Source organism: Colobus angolensis, unplaced genomic scaffold (genome assembly GCF_000951035.1).
Source record: "Colobus angolensis palliatus isolate OR3802 unplaced genomic scaffold, Cang.pa_1.0 Scaffold32, whole genome shotgun sequence".
In the NCBI taxonomy this organism is placed as follows: domain Eukaryota; kingdom Metazoa; phylum Chordata; class Mammalia; order Primates; family Cercopithecidae; genus Colobus; species Colobus angolensis.
The window spans coordinates 3,381,841-3,400,404 of NW_012116488.1; the positions used below are offsets into that span (position 1 = coordinate 3,381,841).

Below are 18,564 nucleotides of genomic sequence, written 5' to 3' on the forward strand. Positions count from 1 at the left end.
AATTGAGTACATAGTTCTTGAAAGCAGATACACAAATAACCAATAAACACATGAAAAGAGGGATGTTCCATCTCATTAGTTATTAGGTCAGTGCAAATCAAACCACAACGAGATACCACTTTACAACTACTGCAATGGCTAGTATTAAAAAATTAGACATATGAGGCAGTTCCTGAGACCAGAAAAATAAAATACCAACAAAAAATTGCAAAGGCTAGGCGTGGTAGCTCACACTGGGTGTAATCCCAGCACTTTGAGAGGCCGGGGAGGGTGGATCACCTGAGGTCAGGAGTTTGAGACCAGCCTGACCAACATGGTGAAACTCCATCTCGACTAAAAATACAAAATCAGCTGGACATGGTGGCGCATGCCTGTAATCTCAGCTACTCAGGAGGCTGAGGCAGGAGAATTGCTTGAACCCAGGAGGCAGAGATTGTAGTGAGCCAAGATTGCGCCACTGCACTCCAGACTGGGCAATAAGAGTGAAACTCTGTCTCAAAAAAAAAAAAAAAATTGATGAGAATGAGAAAAATGAGAACCCTCATATCTTACTGGTGGAACACAAAATGGTGCAGCCACTGTGAAAAACACTTTGACATCCTTAATGAGTTCAACACGGAATGGCCATGTGACCTGAAATTCCACTTACAGACAGACACCCAATAGAACTGGGAACGCACATCCTCCCTGAAGACTTGCACCCAAATGTTGACAGCAGCATTATTCACAGTAGCCAATAAGCAGAAACAATCCAAATGATAAACCAATGTGGCCTATTCATACAACAGAGCTGTTATGTAGTTGTAAAAAGGAATTAAGAACTGATACATCTACAGTGTGGATGAACTCTGAAACATGATACAAAGTGAAAGATGTCAGATAAAAAAGGCCATACAGTATATGATCCAATTTATATAAAATGTCTAGAATAGGCAAAGTCATAGAAATAGAAAGCAGATGAGTGGCCGCCATGGGCGGAGGGGCTGGTTCTGTGAGAACAGGAAGTGACTCTAATGGGTAAGGGTGTTTTTTTTGGAGTGATGAAAACATTCTGGAATTGGATAGTGCTAACTGTTGCACACTCTGAATATGCTAAAAACCACTGAGCTGCATACTGTAGAAGGCTGAAATTTTATGCTATGTGGGTTGTAATTTAAAAGGAACAATATAAAGTAGTTAGAAGGAAAAAAAGGAACATATTAACAGTGGTGTGTCAAAGGAGTCCACCTGGGTGCAGGCAACCAGAGAATGTAAGGACAATCATGAAACTAACCACAAGCAGCTTGCTTTTCATAATCACCGTACCCTAGCAGTGCTAAACACGGCAGTGATAAAGGCTCCTCTCTGCAGGGTGGACTGCTCCCTCTGTGCCGCTGTGAGTAGTCACTGTGCGCAGAGGGAAAACGGAGCATGTGTTATAATTCGTTATGTACAACCTCATGTTTGCACAGTGCTGTATCATTCACACAGTACTGTCAGAGACATTACCATCCCCACAACCCTCCGGAGGAGGAAGACCCACCAATGAGGACGAGAAGCCTCCCTGTGGCCATGACTGCTAGTGGTGGCCTCCACAGAGCTCTGGAGCCGAATACTGATTTCAGCAAAGGGTCTCCCACCAACCACACTCCCCAGGGCTGGTGGACACGACTGGTGTCCTCATCCCTGAGGCCTCACCACGACCAAAATGCAGACAGTTAGGCACAAAGGCATTTACCCTACTCTTTACCTCTTTCCTGACTCCACTGAAGGTTTCTCTGCCCAACAAGGAACCATTCCTCCGCGCCTACGGCTGCCTCCACAACTGGCAACTTCACCGGTTTCCCAACAGAGTTACCAAATAGGGACTAGCAGGAGTCTGGGCAAATAAGTCTCAAAAAACCACAGCCCCCAGTTATAAACTTCAACAGAAATCTATTCAGCATGGGAACCAAGCCTGTGAGATCTTTTAGGGTAACTAGATGGTCCATTCAAATCAGACTTCTGCTTGTGAGCTGGGTGCTGGAGGTCAGGAGAACACAGACTGTGTTGGGATGCACTGTCAGCTGAAACAGGGCAGGAGCTGGCCAGCAGAGGGCCAAACAGGAAACAGAGGAGGGCCAAACAGGAAACAGAGGAGGGCCAAACAGGAAACGGAATTTCTTCAACAAACCAGGAGAGGCACTCAGCATTTTCTCCACGACAAGATTGACTTTTACTTTCTTCTTTATACTTCTGGGTACTGATTTATTATCATTATTATTATAAAATAGAGGTTCCAAAACATAGGCAGATTTAAAAAATAATATTCACTTAGTAAAAAGAAACAAAATATTGTTATTTTGAAAGAGAAAATACATGTGTTGACTCATAATCTGTAACCATCTGTTGTTCAGTTCTAAACTTCACAAATCCCGAATTCCAATTGTGATCTTGATGAATGAGTGTGTAGACCCTGGGGGCACGGCTCCCCGCATTTGCTGGGAGGCCTCTAGAGGCTGTGGGGATCCTTTTTCCCAGTACCAGCACCCTCACAGTTTCTGTCTTACTGAGGAATGAGTTCCACCAGCTAACGTCTGCTTACCTGGACAGGTGGCTCAATCATTATCCAGGCTGGAAGCATGAGACTGGGATTGAGAGGCTGAGTCCCTACACGGAAGTAAACTCCACCCCTGGAATCACAGGCCCAGATGTGCTGATTTCCACATGCCAAGCTTGTCAATTTCACAGCTCCTGGAGACAAAGTACACACACTATAATTACTTTTGTACAATGACTAATCTTTCATCTAATCTATGAACTTTGATTTTCTACTTCAAAGAAAGAAATAAGGCTGCATTTGCAACTGAACTTGGACGCTGAGTCATTGGATCTGTCCTAGTCCAACCACGTTGGCTGTGTGGACTCAGCTGGGCTTGAGAACATTGTAACTCAAGAGAGTAATGATGGCCTCTGGCCACTCTGCCACCTGCCAGGCGCCACACGGCACCCCTTCCAGGCAACAGGCAAAGCAGTCAGGATGCTGTCAGCACAGCGCCCTGAACCACCACGCCCTGGGATTAGTATCTCAATGTGGGTCCCATCGTCAGCTTCCTCAGAGATGTGACTAATGCCAGCGAATTCTGGATTTGGAGAGAGGGAACTCGTATTTACAGATAATCTTGATCTTAATTAGAATTAAACTGACTGGGCACAGTGGCACACACCTGTAATCTTAGCACTTTCAGAGGCCATGGTGGATGGATCAGTTGAGCCCAGAAGTTCAAGACCAGCTTGGGCAGCATAGTGAGACCCTGTCTCTACAAAATACACAGAAATTAGTTGGGTATGGTGGCACACACCTGTAGTCCCAGCTACTTGGGAGGCTGAGATCGCTTGGGCCCAGTAAGTCGAGGCTGCAGAGAGCCATGATGGTGCCACTGCACTCCAGCCTGGGTGACAGAGCGAGGCCCCATCTCAAAAAAACAAAATTAAGTCTCCCAAAGAATCTTCATTTTTATTCATTTCTCACTGCTATTGAGACTGATTGCAAGAGGAAAGGAAATGGGAAGAGTTTTTTAAAAACAGAAATTACATTTGATAATAGTCTGGCTAAAAGAACAGTAGTCAACAGTTCCTGAGCAGCTGCTGTGGACAGGCTGTCAGTCAGGTCTTCACACACTCATCTCAAACCCACAACAGTGACACACGATGAGAGTCATCCCACTTCACCCACGAGACCATCAGGACTCAGCCAGAAAGAGATCTGCTGAGGGCCACAAGGCAGGAGGTGGCCAGGCCAGGAGGCAAACGAGGATCTAAGGCTTGGACCTGGGTCAGCCTGGGTCCTCTGCATCAGCAACCTCTGACCTCTGAGACTTTACCTACAGCGCAATGCACAGATCTTCAGGGTTAAGTCAAACTGGTTTTTTTTGTTTTTGTTTTTTGTTCGTTTTTTGTTTTGTTTGTTTCTGAGACAGAGTCTCGCTCTGCCATTCAGGCTGTTGTGCAGTGGTGCAATTTTGGCTCACTGCAACCTCTGCCTCCAGGTTCAAGCGATTCTAGTGCCTCGGCCTCCTGAGTAGCTGGGATTACAGGCACGTGCCACCATGCCCAGGTAATTTTTGTATTTTTAGTAGAGATGGAGTTTCATCATGTTGGCCAGGCTGGTCTCGGACTCCTGACCTCAAGTGATGCACCCACCTCAGCCTCTGAAAGTGCTGGGATTACAGGTGTGAGCCACTGCGCCCAGCCCAATTGGTTTTAAACAACTAAGTCACCCTCAAAAGTTCCCTCAACTCCCTTCTAGCCAATGCCCTCTACCCTGCGGTAACTGCTGAACTGACTTCTTTTTTTTTTTTTTTTTGAGACAGAGTCTCGTTCTGTCACCCAAGTTGGAGCGCAGTGGTGTGATCTTGGCTCACTGCAACCTCTGCCTCCTGGTTGTGTTGTTTTCCTCCTGCTTCAGCCTCCCAAGTAGCTGGGATTACAGGCGCCTGCCACCACGCCCAGCTAATTTTTGTATTTTTAGTAGAGGCAGGGTTTTGCCATGTTGGCCAAGCTGGTCTTGGAACTCCTGACCTCAGGTGATCTGGCCGCCTCGGCCTCTCAAAGTGCTGGAATTACAGGCGTGAGCCACTGCACCTGGCCTGTTTCATTTTTAAAGAAACCGCCAGTTTCCCCAGTGGAGATCCTGTGCTCCATGGCCACAGCTGTGTCTGTGGGTTCTGGCCGCCCACGCCCCTGAACCTTTTCCACGGCAGCCGTTCTAGGAGAGGTGAAGTTGTATCATGTCGTGGCTTTAATTTGTATTTCCTGCTAAGGAATGATGCTGGGAATATTTTAATATGCTTATGGACATCTGTATATCTTCTTTTGTGAAGTGCCTGTTCAAGTTTTTGCTCATTTTAAAATGAACTGTCTCTCGACTGCTGAGTTAGAGGAGTTCTCTGCACGTTGTAGGTGCTGGTCTTTTGTCAGATACGTGCATTGTAAATGTAGTCTGTGGTTTGGTTTTTCATTTTCTTAATAGTGTTTTTGGATGACAATTTTTAAATTTTGATGGGTTATTCTGACCGGGGATTAAAAGGTGTGCGGCTCCATTAGCTGGTAGTGCTGCCAGAGGAGGGGCAGGTGGAGGACGCCCCACGCTGGGTGCAGAATCGGGAGGTGCCGCCCTTGCACAGTTGTCACTGGTATCAGATGACAGCCCACGGAGCGTAGCAAAACACACAGGCACGACTCTGCCATGTGAAAATCTCGTCATGTGTCTTCAGTTATAACATCAACTTAAAGCTATTCATTCACTGCTACACAAAAAATTATCATTATTCCTCTGTGCATTTTCTAAAGATGACAATTTCTCTATTCCAGAAATTAACTGTATTTTCTCCTTCCTTGATCTTGTACAGAATGTTATATCAGGGAGTTCAAACAGAACTCCCTGGAACTCTAACATTATATATGCAAAGATCTGTACCAGTCAAAATAAGGTACCTTCAGCAGTAACTCTAGAAATAGCTGAGAAACAAATGCTAATTAAAAAACACTTTTACGTTAGAGTCTTCAACCTGGCTCTGAGAGAAACTACAGGCAGCAGTGATCATGCTAACAGTCACATGTGACAAAAACATACCAGGCCAGCATATCAGAGTTGGCAGCAACAACGCTGCTCACAGAACACGGAGTTCACATTACACAGTCAACACCCTTTCAGAACACATCGAAAAGACTGCTAGATGATGTACTTCCAGCATATAAACCAGCTTATTCTGAATTGAAGAGATAGGTGAAAGATGACAAAGTGGAACTGAGGGCTCTCCTGCAGATTTTTACCCCAGAGTGTCACCCAGGCCACCTGGATGAATGAGGTTTGTGAGCCTGTTCCAAGGAAGAGGCAGTCAGGATGTGGTGAAAGCAGTGGCAGAGACCACAACCCTCCCCAAACACTCCATGGCTCCCTCACATTCCCTTAGAGTTAGGCAGGATCGCATGACCAGTTCTGGCAACAGGCTCTGAGCAGAAGCAACCGAATGGTGGAACTGCAGAGCAAAGCAGGCAGGATCAGGACACCACCACCTGGAGGACCACTGCCCTAGAAGAGGACAGATGCAGGGCCGGCTTCGTGGAAGCGGGGGCCACAGTTCACCGTGTGAAGTCGCTGATATCTGGGGCTTGCTGCCGAAGCACAGCCCAGCCTGGCTGACGCAAACTAACTGACATTTTCCTGCCTGTCCCTGTTTTGTCCTTATTTTTTTCTCTTGTTTTTAAAAAATGCTTTAATTACTTTATTCAACAAAGCAGACATTTTCCCTTTAGGATTATTTCTTAAACATATTATTTTAAAACAAAAAGTGGCATTTATTTAATGTTTTACTATTTATAAAATACTTCTCTGTATAAATTACTGCATAATATAATCCTGTTTGTTACCTAACGGCATAAACTGGCACTGAATAGTTCTTCATTAAATGCTGTGACCTGATAAATTAAATTACAAATTTCATTAGTTTGCTAAACAATCTAACGCCTGACATAATGCATATTTATGTGTACTGGGAAATGAAATGTTATAAGCATCTTAAATATCTGCTAAGTGATGCAAATTTTCTTCCAAAAACTAGGATTATAATAAATCACTACAAAATTCCATATTCAACCGCTACAACGTGGTTCAGCAGCCAACCATTTAATTTAACAATTCCTTTAATTTAATCCTATAGCAGAAATTGCTCTGGTAATTTGTATAGGGGCAGAAAGGAGAGGGATGCTGTATCTTTTTTTTTTTTTTTTTTTTTGAGACGGAGTCTCGCTCTGTCGCCCAGGCTGGAGTGCAGTGGCCGGATCTCAGCTCACTGCAAGCTCCGCCTCCCGGGTTTACACCATTCTCCTGCCTCAGCCTCCTGAGTAGCTGGGACTACAGGCGCCCGCCACCTCACCCGGCTAGTTTTTTTGTATTTTTTAGTAGAGATGGGGTTTCACCATGTTAGCCAGGATGGTCTCGATCTCCTGACCTCGTGATCCGCCCGTCTTGGCCTCCCAAAGTGCTGGGATTACAGGCTTGAGCCACCGCGCCCAGCCGGGATGCTGTATCTTAAAAAAAAAAAAAATTGAGGCCAGGTGCGGTGGCTCACGCCTGTAATCCCAGCACTTTGGGAGGCCGAGGTGGGTGGATCACGAGGTCAGGAGATCAAGATCATCCTGGCTAACACGGTGAAACCTCGTATCTACTACAAATAGAAAAAAATTGGCTGGGCGTGGTGGTGGGCACCTGTAGTCCCAGCTACTCGGGAGGCTGAGGCAGGAGAATGGCGTGAACCTGGGAGGCAGAGCTTGCAGTGAGCGGAGATCGTGTCACCGCACTCCGGCCTGGGTGACAGAGCGAGACTCTGTCTCCAAAAAAAAGAAAAAAAAAATTAAAGGCAGAAATCATGTTCATTATTTGATACTTCACTAAAGTCATCCTCACCCTTGAAATTAAAATTTAATTTTTTTTTTTTTTTTTGACACAGTCTTGCTCTGTCACCCGGGCTAGAGTGTAGTGGTGTGATCCTGGCTCACTGCAATTTCTGCCTCCCAGGCTCAAGGGATTCTTGTGCCTCAGGCTCCCAAGTAGCTGGGATTACAGACGCGTGCCACCACACCTGGCTAATTTTTGTATTGTTAGCGGAGACGGGTTTCACCATGTTGGCCAGGCTCGAACTCCCAACCTCAGGTGATCTGCCTGCCTTGGCTTCCCAAAGTGCTGAGATTATAAGCATGAGCCACTGTACCTGGCCTTGTTTTTAATTAATTATTATTATTATTATTATTATTTTGAGACAGTCTCATTCTGTCGCCCAGGCTGGAGTGCAGTGGCGCCATCTCGGCTTAGCAGTGGCATAATCCTGACTCACTGGAGCCTCCGCCTCTCGGGTTCAAGTGATTCTCGTGCCTCAGCCTCCGGAGTAGCTGGGACTACAGTGCCCACCACCACACCCAGCTAATTTTTGTATTTTAAGTAGAGACAGGGTTTTGCTATGTTGGCCAGGCTGGTCTCAAACTCCTGGCCTCAAGTGATCCTCCTGCCTTGACCTCTCAAAGTGCTAGGATTACAAGTGTGAGCCACCACACCCATCCTGAAATTAAAATTTCTGCTTGCCATTTAGAGAAGACTGATGATGGTCCAGACCCAACAATGAGTGAGTGCTGCCCAAGGCCAACACCGTCCCTGAGGGAGCACAGGTCATGCTGTCCAAGCCTGCTTGCTACTACTCATACAGCCAGGAAGACATTTGTAAAGAAAATACCAGGGTTGAAGGGAGAACACATGTAACTGTATCTCTGACAAGCTTTTTTTGGTTTTTTTTTTTTGAGGCTGAGTCTTGCTCTGTTCCCATGCTGGAGTGCAATGGCATGATCTTGGCTCACTGCAACCTCCATCTCCTGGGTTCAAGTGTCTGGCCTCAGCCTCCTGAGTAACTGGGACTACAGGCTTACGCCACCACGCCCAGCTAATTTTTGTATTTTTAGTAGAGACGGGGTTTCACCATGTTGGCCAGGATAGTCTTGATCTCTTGACCTCGTGATCCACCCGCCTAAATATGTAATTACTAAAAGGTCTCTTGGGAGGGGCGCAGTGGCTCACACCTGTAATCCCAGCACTTTGTGAGGCCGAGGAAGGCAGATCAGTTGAGGTCGGGAGTTCGAGACCCGCCTGGCCAACATGGTGAAACCCCGTCTCTCCTAAAAATACAAACATTAACTGGGCAGGGCTGTGCATGCCCATAATCCCAGCTACTCGGGAGGCCGAGGCAGGAGAATCACTTGAATCCAGGAGGCGGAGGTCTCTGTGAGCCAAGACTGTGTCACTGCACTCCAGCCTAGGCAACAGAGTAAGACTCTGTCTCAAACAAACACAGAAACAAAAAAAGAAGTCTCTTGACCTACCTGCTTTTCCTGCAGGACACAGACCATACCTGGAGAGAGCCCAATAACTGAATACCTGGTGCCCCTGGCCTGATGCTCACTGCCCCTACCCTGGCATAGTAAAGGCTGGGGAGGTGGCTGTTCTTTCTAGGGGAGAAACCCAGATTCAGTGAGATTGAGTCTCAAGAATGAGAGGGAAGCCAGGCGTGGTAGCTCAAGCCTGTAATCCCAGCACTTTGGGAGGCCGAGGCCAGCGGATCACGAGGTCAGGAGATCGAGACCATCCTGGCTAACACGGTGAAACCCCGTCTCTACTAAAAATAGAAAAAATTAGCCGGGCGAGGTGGCAGGAGGCTGAGGCAGGAGAATGGCGTAAACCCGGGAGGCGGAGCTTGCAGTGAGCTGAGATCCGGCCACTGTGCTCCACCCTGGGCGACAGAGCGAGACTCCGTCTCAAAAAAAAAAAAAAAAAAAAAGATAAAATAAAACAAAATAATTAGCTGGGCATGGCGGCACATGCCTGTGGTCCCAGCTACTTGGGAGGCTGCGGTGGGAGGACTGCTTAAGCCTGGGAAGGCAGAGGTTGCAGTGAGTCAAGATCGTGCCACTGCACTCCAGCCTGGGTGACAGAGTAAGACCCCATCTGGAAAAAAAAAAAAGAAAGAAGAGCAAACTGCGCTTCGAGGTAATAGCAGCTTGCTCAGAGTCCCAGAGCGTGCCTGGGGCCCAGCTGTCCTGCCTCTGCCATGAATTCCCACACCTCTGCCTGTGACTTCCTTGCACCCACTGCATGTCTGATCCATTTCAGGCTCAGCTGGATACTTACATTAATTTGCTAATGATTTTGCAGGAAGAACACAGGGGCTCAGTGAAAACCTGCCCATCCACAGTGACCAGGATCCCCAGGCCATCCCTCTACTCACACACCATCCCCTCAATGAATATCTGCTGAACACCAGAGGGCCCAAGGCCATCTTGGACTCAGGATGGACTTGTTCCTGTTTCCCTTGCACAACTGACACTCAATCCCACTCAAGCCAGTTTCTCCCCTAGAGAAACCTCCCAGTGAAGCTCAAATACACACCTTAGAGACCTGTACCACTTTGGCCAGCTAGCCAGTGCTGGGAGGACTGGATCGAGCCAGGAGGGAGGCACGAGCTGCGCTGGAGGTGGGAGGTCCAGGCAGGGCTGACTCCAGCAGCGCAGAACCTGGCACGACGCCTGTTCACTCTGAACCCCACCATGGTGCGGCAGCCTTCCTGGAGGGGCTGGGAAGGGGATGTGCAAGGGAAACAGTTCTGCTTCTCACGCAAATGGTGCAGGTGGACACGGCCTCCCACAGTGCTCAAGATTCAGGAGCGGGGAGAATACACATCATGCCCTGGACTTTTTTTTTTTTTTTGAGACGGAGTCTTGCTCTGTCGCCCAGGCTGGAGTGCAGTGGCCAGATCTCAGCTCACTGCAAGCTCCGCCTCCCGGGTTTACGCCATTCTCCTGCCTCAGCCTCCGGAGTAGCTGGGACTACAGGCGTCTGCCACCTCGCCCGGCTAGTTTTTTGTATTTTTAGTAGAGACGGGGTTTCACCGTGTTAGCCAGGATGGTCTCGATCTCCTGACCTCGTGATCCGCCCGTCTCAGCCCCCCAAAGTGCTGGGATTACAGGCTTGAGCCACTGTGCCCAGCCATGCCCTGGACTTTTTACCCCCAGAGGGAACTAGTGGCATTTTCCAGTTAGTCTGGGTAGGAGCTGCTGGAGAAAGGCAGCAGTCTCTGCTGCTGGAGTCTCTGAACAAATGAAAGGCTTCCCAGGACAGGTGACAGGTCAGCCAGCACCAACGTTCAGGCCACTCTCAGCCTCAGCCTTGTCTGATCAGTCACTGTCACTGATGCGGAGAGTGGGGTGCTCTCAAAAAGCTAGATGGTGACTGGTGGGTCCAAAAGGCAGGTGGGAAGGCCCAAAGAACAAAGAACAAAAACTGCCCTGGACAGACCTTCAATTCCCAAGCCTTGGAACAGAACTTGCTTCTTCAGTTGAGTTAGTGTTCAGGGGCCTTTTCAGGCAAAAGAATAGGTGATGTCTACTCAGCACCCTGTAGCAGCCCCCAGGGCTGAGCACACCAACCACCACCAGGCTGCCTAGGACAATGCTTGCTTTACAGAATGGCAAAAGGCTCTCCTTGTCAGCTGGTAGCATACAGACTGCAAGGCAGCCAGGGGCTTGGGGAGAAGGGGGACAAGCCCTTCTCTTCTTGCTTTCTTTTTTTTTTTTCTTTTGAGACAGAGTCTTGCTCTGTCACCCAGGCTGGAGTGCAATGGCATGGATCTTAGCTCACTGCAACCTCTGCCTACCAAGTTCAAATGATGCTCGTCCCTCAGCCTCCCAAGTAGCTGGAATTACAGGCGTGTGTCACCACACCCAGGTAATTTTTGTATTTTTAGTAGAGATGGGGTTTCACCATGTTGGCCAGGCTGGTCTTTAACTTCTGACCTCAGGTGATCCACCTGCCTCGGCTTCCCAAAGTGCTGGGATTATAGGCATTAGCCACTGTGCTCAGCCTTCTTCTTGCTTTCTTTCTCCCCCTCCTATTTTTTTTTTTTTTTGGTGAGTATATGTGGTCGAGTTCTTAAACATTAAATGCTTATACAATTCAAATCTACCACATAACCAAATGCTGGTTGTAAGTTAAAAAGCCAGGAAGCCTCGCAGCCAGGAAGTTCCTAAGTCAGTTCTGCTGCCAGCACAGGGCTCACTCGGGCCCTGGGGGCCATCTGCACAACTCCACCTGCAGACAAACCACACCTACACTTCCTGATCCACCAAGAATCTACTCAGAGAGAAACCTAATGTGGGCTTATGTTATCAGTTCTTGGAACATGAATGAATTATTTACAAATAGCAGCACTACATTTCTTTCTTCTTTTTTTTTTGAAACAGAGTCTCGTTCTGTTGCCTAGGCTGGAGTGCAATGGCATGATCTTGGCTTACTGCAACCCCCACTTCCGGGGTTCAAGCAATTCTCCTGCCTCAGCCTCCTGAGTAGGGACTATAGGAGTGCGCTGCCATGCCTAGCTAATATATATATATATATTTTCTATTTTTAGTAGAGACAGGGTGTCACCATGTTGGCCGGGCTGGTCTCGAACTATTGACCTCAGGTGATCCACCCACCTCAGCCTCCCAAAGTGCTGGGATGACAAGTGTGAGCCACTGCTCCTAGCCTACAAACAGCACTACATTTCTTAGCCTATTCTGTGGCTTTTGAGAGGAGATTCAGAGAAAAGCAGGAGCTAAGCAGGAGCTAATGGGTGCAGGTCCTCCTGGATCTGGCTGAGCTGAAGGAGAGGTGGCATCTGTGTGCTAAGCCACTCTCCTCTGCCAGTACTGTCCTGAGGGGATGGACAAACGTGGCACTGATCCTCTTGTAGGAACACCCATCTTTTTAGCTTTTAAGGTCATAAAGCTACGTTCCATATTCAGACAGACTGACAGGCAGCTGCATCACCACTATCCTTCAAGCTGCTCTCAGTGATTGGCCCCTTGATCTGAGGACGTGCGCCCTCCTCAGGTTCTGACAGCCCTGCAAACTCTAAGGGGCAGGAGAAAGGACAAAGCCCAGAGCCGGTCTAGTCTGGAAGAGTGGCCAACTGAGTTCCTGAAATCCAGCAACTTAAAAATATCCTCTCAGAACTCTCACGAGTTGAACACAGGCCGGGAAGTTTTGTCCGACATCACGCTGTGTTGCGGTTTTAGGGCAGTCAGGGCACCGGCAGGCGTACTCATGAGGCGGCCATACCTAGCTGGGAGAGGTCCAGCCTGGTCCAGTGCATGCCCGTGGGGCAGCTCTTGGAGAGCGTCCTGATGAAGACCTGGCCGAGGCTGTCCAGCGCCCACAGCGCATCCTGGCAGGCGGCGTAGGCGCGCATCTCGGCATCGGGAGGCAGCTGCACCGTGGAGGGCCGCGACTGTGCACTCTGGGCGCTGACGCTGCAGAGGTCCTTGCTGCTCTGGCACAGCCACAAGAAGCTTCCTGCAGAAAGGGGTCACGTTTGTCATCGAGGTGCTGTCTGCACCGAGCTGCCTGCCCTAAATGCACAAGGCAGCCTTTGCCTTTCGGCAGACTCCGGCCACCTGGTCGCGGAGGCCGGCTCACTCACCTGCCCATTCCCAGCACTTTAAGGTAGAAGGCAGAGGGAAACACCATGACTAACAAGAAACATGCCTGAGATGTTGGAAAGAAATGGAAAGAAGGCAAGGCTTAGGAGATTTTATGACGGCCATAATGTTGGCTTAGTGGCTTTGACTTCCCAGTTTTCATGGGCTGGGAAGTTTTTCACTGAACAAAGGCACCAGAGCATTTTTAATATAGAAAGTTAATTTTACCAAGAGGAGAAGACTATCAACTCAGTGCCCTGGAGGGAGGGAGGGTAAGCAGTTCCTCGGAAGGATGGCGCCACGGCGCTCTCCCAGGCCTTCTCGGGATGGCACCGGGGGGTGGGCCAGCTGCTGGAGAAGGCTTAGGAAGCTGGAAAAGTTTCTATTCCCATCCTTGCCTCAAAATCACATCCTTTCATTCCCTCCAGCATTTTCAAAAAGTCCTTTAGGTTTAACAGATTCTGTTTAAAATGCAAATAATCCTTAGGGCAGTTAAAACCTTGGTCACAGTACATTATCTGAAGTATTATCTACAACTTGTGGCCACATATGTTTTGGAATTCAAACTTTTTCTGAATTTTTGAAAACCTAAGCTAATGGGTATGCTAGAGGTTTACAAAACAACCCCAGAGGGGCCAGGCGCTCCCTGGTGAAAAACGGTAACATCTCTGCAACATGGACACCGTCACAGCCAACAGATCAACCAAGGCTGGAGGCAGCTATGTGAGATCTGGTCAGGTTTTGCTGCCAAATTAATTTATACCAAACTTAATAAATAACTTATTGTTTTCAGAGATTTCTGGGTTCCAGAACTGTGGTCCGAACAATCTGGTGAGTAAGAAGTTATTGTACTGACCCAGTCACCCGCATCCTAGTGGGACTAATGGTTTCAACTAAGCAAACGATTCCCTCTTCACCACAGATTTCACAGCATCTTCACGTTTCATCCTCATGCAATCCTGGGAGGAGGTACGGCTACTTCCCAGAGAGGTCACCTGACTGCCTGGGTTCCCAGCTAACTGGGTGGGAGAACTGCCTCTCCTGGCTGCAGATGCCAGCTCCCTCACCCTCTGGTGTTCTGGCTCCCTCACAAACCCCGTACTCTGTAGGGACACTGAGTTCTGCCCAGAATGAAGCTGGCAGGAGCACCCCCTGCAGGGCAGGTCTGCCTAATGGGGTGCAAATGTGGGACTTAGGTTATCCAGAGGCTGTGAATAAGACGGAAGGAAGTTGCTGGGAGGTGACAGAAGGATTCTCAAGGGGAGATGGGAAGGTGCCCAAAGAAGCTGTGGCCCCTGCCATGGCACTAGAAATCACCAGCTGCCAGCCCCGGTGGCTGCACTGTGTGAGCCCCTCCTTCAGAAGGACGTTTTCCCTCATCTTCATCACACTCAGTCCCTCTCAGAGGCTCTCCTGGTCAGGCCTATCCCACTTCAGGGCCCTCCGCTCAGCTAACAAGGGCTGCTGGCCTCTGTCACCCTCATGTGGCCGGTCTCTGAGGCGTGCCCATCACCAACAAGGCCACAGTTGGACCATGGTTTGAACCCTTCCAATGGCCAAGCCGTGCTCGAGATTTTTCAGGGAGGCTAAGACTGACTCACCTTCCTTGGTGGGAGCCGCAGAGGCCAACACAAAGGCCCATTTCGTAGCAGAAGCTGTCCCACGGGGAACAACATGATTCCAGTAGGTGCCTGGAAAGAATAAACAGGAAGAATGTGTTAAAGAAAGAAACTTCAGATCTTAGTTCTAGATGACATCTGGCCTTCAAATCCTTTCTCCAGATAATTCTAGAGTGTCCCTAAATTAAGCAACATGAGCAATCACAGCCTGCCATTCATTTCCCTCTGAACACTGCCAGGCAGAGCCACATCCAGCCCAGGGTCATGGAGGCCATGCAGCAGGGAGAGGGCTGGAGAAAAGCAAGGGGTTCACTCATAGAAACGAACCCCAGGATGTGTGGACTGGCATCTATATTCCCAGACCTGGCCAGAGCCCTGCATTTCCAACAGTGGCGATCACTTTGCCTCCAGGAAATGGACCATTCTCTCTCACTAGGTTTGGGTGGACTTTTTCATTTAAAATGTGAAATTGTTAACATAAAAACGACCTCTATTTGCTTTTCTTATGTCATAAAAGGTTTCCCCACTGTCCAGACACAGGGATACAAGTTTTAGGAATGACAGATTTTTTGAAAAGAAGAGAAACTGATCACAAAGCAGAGTGCCTTCACTAGACACTTCATACCGCTGGCACTAAATTATGTTTCCAAGTTGAGATCTTAAAGCTTTTATTTAAATGTTGGCTTTGAAGTGCAGCTGCCTATAAAGCCAGTGTGAAAATTACAGCAATTCACCCACCTATGAGACTTCCCTTAGCGACGTGGAATTCATTCTTGCCCGAGGAGATCCAGACGCCACTGTTATTGACCCCGAGAAGGCTTGGCTGGCACTGAAGCTGCTGGGACCAAAACGCCATGCGCAGTTTATCTGCCACCTTTTCTACAGGGGCTTGGGCAGCCGTGGCCACCGAGTGAGTAGCATGGATTATCGTCTGAAATAAGCTGCACTGGTCAAACACCACATAGTCCGTGATGCTCACCTGGAAGGAGGAGACAAACAAAAGCCCTGCTGTCAGAGCAGTTACAAGTGTAGACTCTCCGCCTTGAGGGAAGGTTCTAGCCCAGGTCCACACCGCTGCATTTCTAGTAACAAGATGACCATCCAAACACAAATGTGCACATGTGCGCTTGTGAAAGGACCAAAAAAACGCGGCAGGATGCCATCAAACTGCTAACTCTAACTCCAGCTCCTTTGTAGGGCTGGATTTAAAGGTATGGAAGAATATATTCACATTTTACACACATGGATCTGTTACAAGCATGTATTACTTTTGTGATTAAGTATCACCCCCTTACACCTCTTGTAAGAAGACTTTCGGCCGGGCGCGGTGGCTCAAGCCTGTAATCCCAGCACTTTGGGAGGCCGAGACGGGCGGATCACGAGGTCAGGAGATCGAGACCATCCTGGCTAACACGGTGAAACCCCGTCTCTACTAAAAATACAAAAAAACTAGCCGGGCGAGGTGGCGGGCGCCTGTAGTCCCAGCTACTCGGGAGGCTGAGGCAGGAGAATGGCGTAAACCCGGGAGGCGGAGCTTGCAGTGAGCTGAGATCTGGCCACTGCACTCCAGTCCGGGCGACAGAGCGAGACTCCGCCTCAAAAAAAAAAAAAAAAAAAAAGACTTTCATTCTAATCAGAGTGAAAAAGAAGAATTTTGTCATCTTTTCTGAGACAGTCTTGCTCTGGCATCCATGCTGGAGTGCAGTGGCACAATCATACTCAGCCCTGACTTCCAGGATCAAGCAATCCTCCTGTCTCAGCCTCCCAAACACAGGCGAATGCCACCACATGTAGCCAATTTTTAAATTTTTTGTCGAGACAGGTCTCCCTATGTTGCCCAGACTGGTCTTGAACTTCTTGGCTCCAGCAATCTCCCTGCCTTGGCCTCCCAAAGTGTTGGGATTACCAGCATGAACCACTACGCCCGGCTTTAATTTTGCTTTTAAATCAGGTATTTCCAATGGACAACAGCATACGGTACTTAGAAACAGAATATGCATTTAAAAACGTATCACAAGTAGAGTGATGAACTATTTTTTTTTTTTTTTTTGGAGACATAGTCTTACTCTGCCACCCAGGCTGGACGGAGTTCAGTGGCACAATTTTGGCTCACTGCAACCTCTGCCTCCTGGGTTCAGGAGATTCTCCTGCCTCAGCCTCCCGAGTAGCTGGGACTACAGGTGCACGCCGCCACACCCAGCTAATTTTTTATATTTTTAGTAAAGATGGGGTTTCGCCATGTTGGCCAGGCTAGTCTCAAACTCCTCAGGTGATCCGCCCACCTCAGCCTCCCAAAGTGCCGGGATTACAGGTATGAGCCACCATGCAAGGCTGTGATGAACTAATTTATGATCTGAATTGGGACTACTAATAATTACTGCAGGGCAACAGCATCAACTAGGACCATCCTAGGTATCTGGACTCTAACCCTAGCTCAGAAGGGTAGCTTGCTTCTATAACATTCCTGAAAAGCATTCATATACCTCAGACATTTCTCCAACCAGCCCTCCCTGCAGGAAGCTCCTCTCTTCTTGAGCAGCTCGATGTAAGGCAAGTTCTTTATGAGTGAAAATCTGATTCTCCATCATGTTCACTCATGTTTCTGCCCTGCTGGGTTTGATTACATAGAACATCACTGGCATAAATGCCCTACTCCTGGTCGGGCACAGTGGCTCACGCCTGTAATCCCAGCACTTTGGGAGGCTGAGGCGGGCGGATTACTTGAGGTCAGGAGTTCCAGACCAGCCTGCCAACATGGTGAAACCTTGTCTCTACAAAAATACATATATGTATATTTGTACATGTATATGTATATATATGGTTACAAGTACACAAAATGTATTTTAAAATCATTTGCATAACTATCAAATATTACCTAGTATATAAAATTAGATATATCTATACAATGAACATATTATATACAATACATATTTCATCAAAGAGCAAACACAATCCATTTTTCTACATTCTCATCTGAAAGAGACCTCAGAGCAATCAATGCAAGACAAGCCATCAACAAAGCAAGTCTGAGGTGACAATAAAACATAACACAATGGGACAAGATACTTAAGAAACATCAAGTATTGGCCGGGCGCAGTGGTTCACGCCTATAATCCCAGCACTTTGGGAGGCTGAGGCGGGCAGATCACAAGGTCAAGAGATCGACCTGGCCAACATGGTGAAACCCTGTCTCTACTAAAAATACACAAATTAGCTGGGTGTGGTGGCGGGTGCCTGTAGTCCCAGCTACTCAGGAGGCCGAGGCAGGAGAATCGCTTGAACCCAGGAGGTGGAGGTTGCAGTGAGCTGAGATTATGCCATTGCACTCCAGCCTGGGTGACAGAGCAAGGCTCTGTCTCAAAGAAAAAGAAAGAAACATCAAATATTTCATGACCATGGACTATCAGTGCAATCTTACCTACCACAGTGGCAGGCTGTGGGTGCAACGCTAACACTCAACTATACCAAAGATGGAGAAAGTAGACACTCCTTTGAAAATCCATGCTAGGGCCGAGGGTGGTGGTTCATGCCTGTAATCCCAGTGCTTTGGGAGGTCAAGGTGGGAGGACTGTTTGAGCCAAGGAGTTCGAGACCAGCCTGGGTAACAGCAAGACCTTGTCTCTACCAAAATAATTAGCCAGGCATGGTGGCATGTGCCTGTGGTCCCAGCTACTTGGGAGGCTGAGGTGGGTCATGATCCCGCCACCACACTCCAGCGTGGGCAAGAGTGCGACTCTACCCCAGAAAAAAAGAAAAGAAAAAGAGAAATTCATTCTAGGCACTCTCGCTGGGACGTAATCACACAAAGTGAGCTTGATTACACCCTCATCCTGTTTCTTCTTTTTTTGAGATGGAGTCTCGCTCTGTTGCCCAGGCTGGAGTGCAGTGGCCGGATCTCAGCTCACTGCAAGCTCCGCCTCCCGGGTTC

General features: G+C 48.2%; 1 protein-coding gene across 1 annotated transcript in view; it reads right to left on the reverse strand.

Annotated features, from left to right (window-relative positions):
* Window positions 1-18,564, reverse strand: part of TECPR2 (tectonin beta-propeller repeat containing 2) — a 140,776-nt gene that overhangs the window by 29,897 nt on the left and 92,315 nt on the right. Inside the window, exons 14-17 of the mRNA XM_011951581.1 lie at window positions 15,375-15,615; window positions 14,619-14,708; window positions 12,659-12,892; window positions 2,564-2,712 (exon numbers count right to left, since the gene is read on the reverse strand). Coding sequence (XP_011806971.1) covers window positions 2,564-2,712; window positions 12,659-12,892; window positions 14,619-14,708; window positions 15,375-15,615 — 714 coding nt within the window. The remainder of the gene's footprint in view (window positions 1-2,563; window positions 2,713-12,658; window positions 12,893-14,618; window positions 14,709-15,374; window positions 15,616-18,564) is intronic.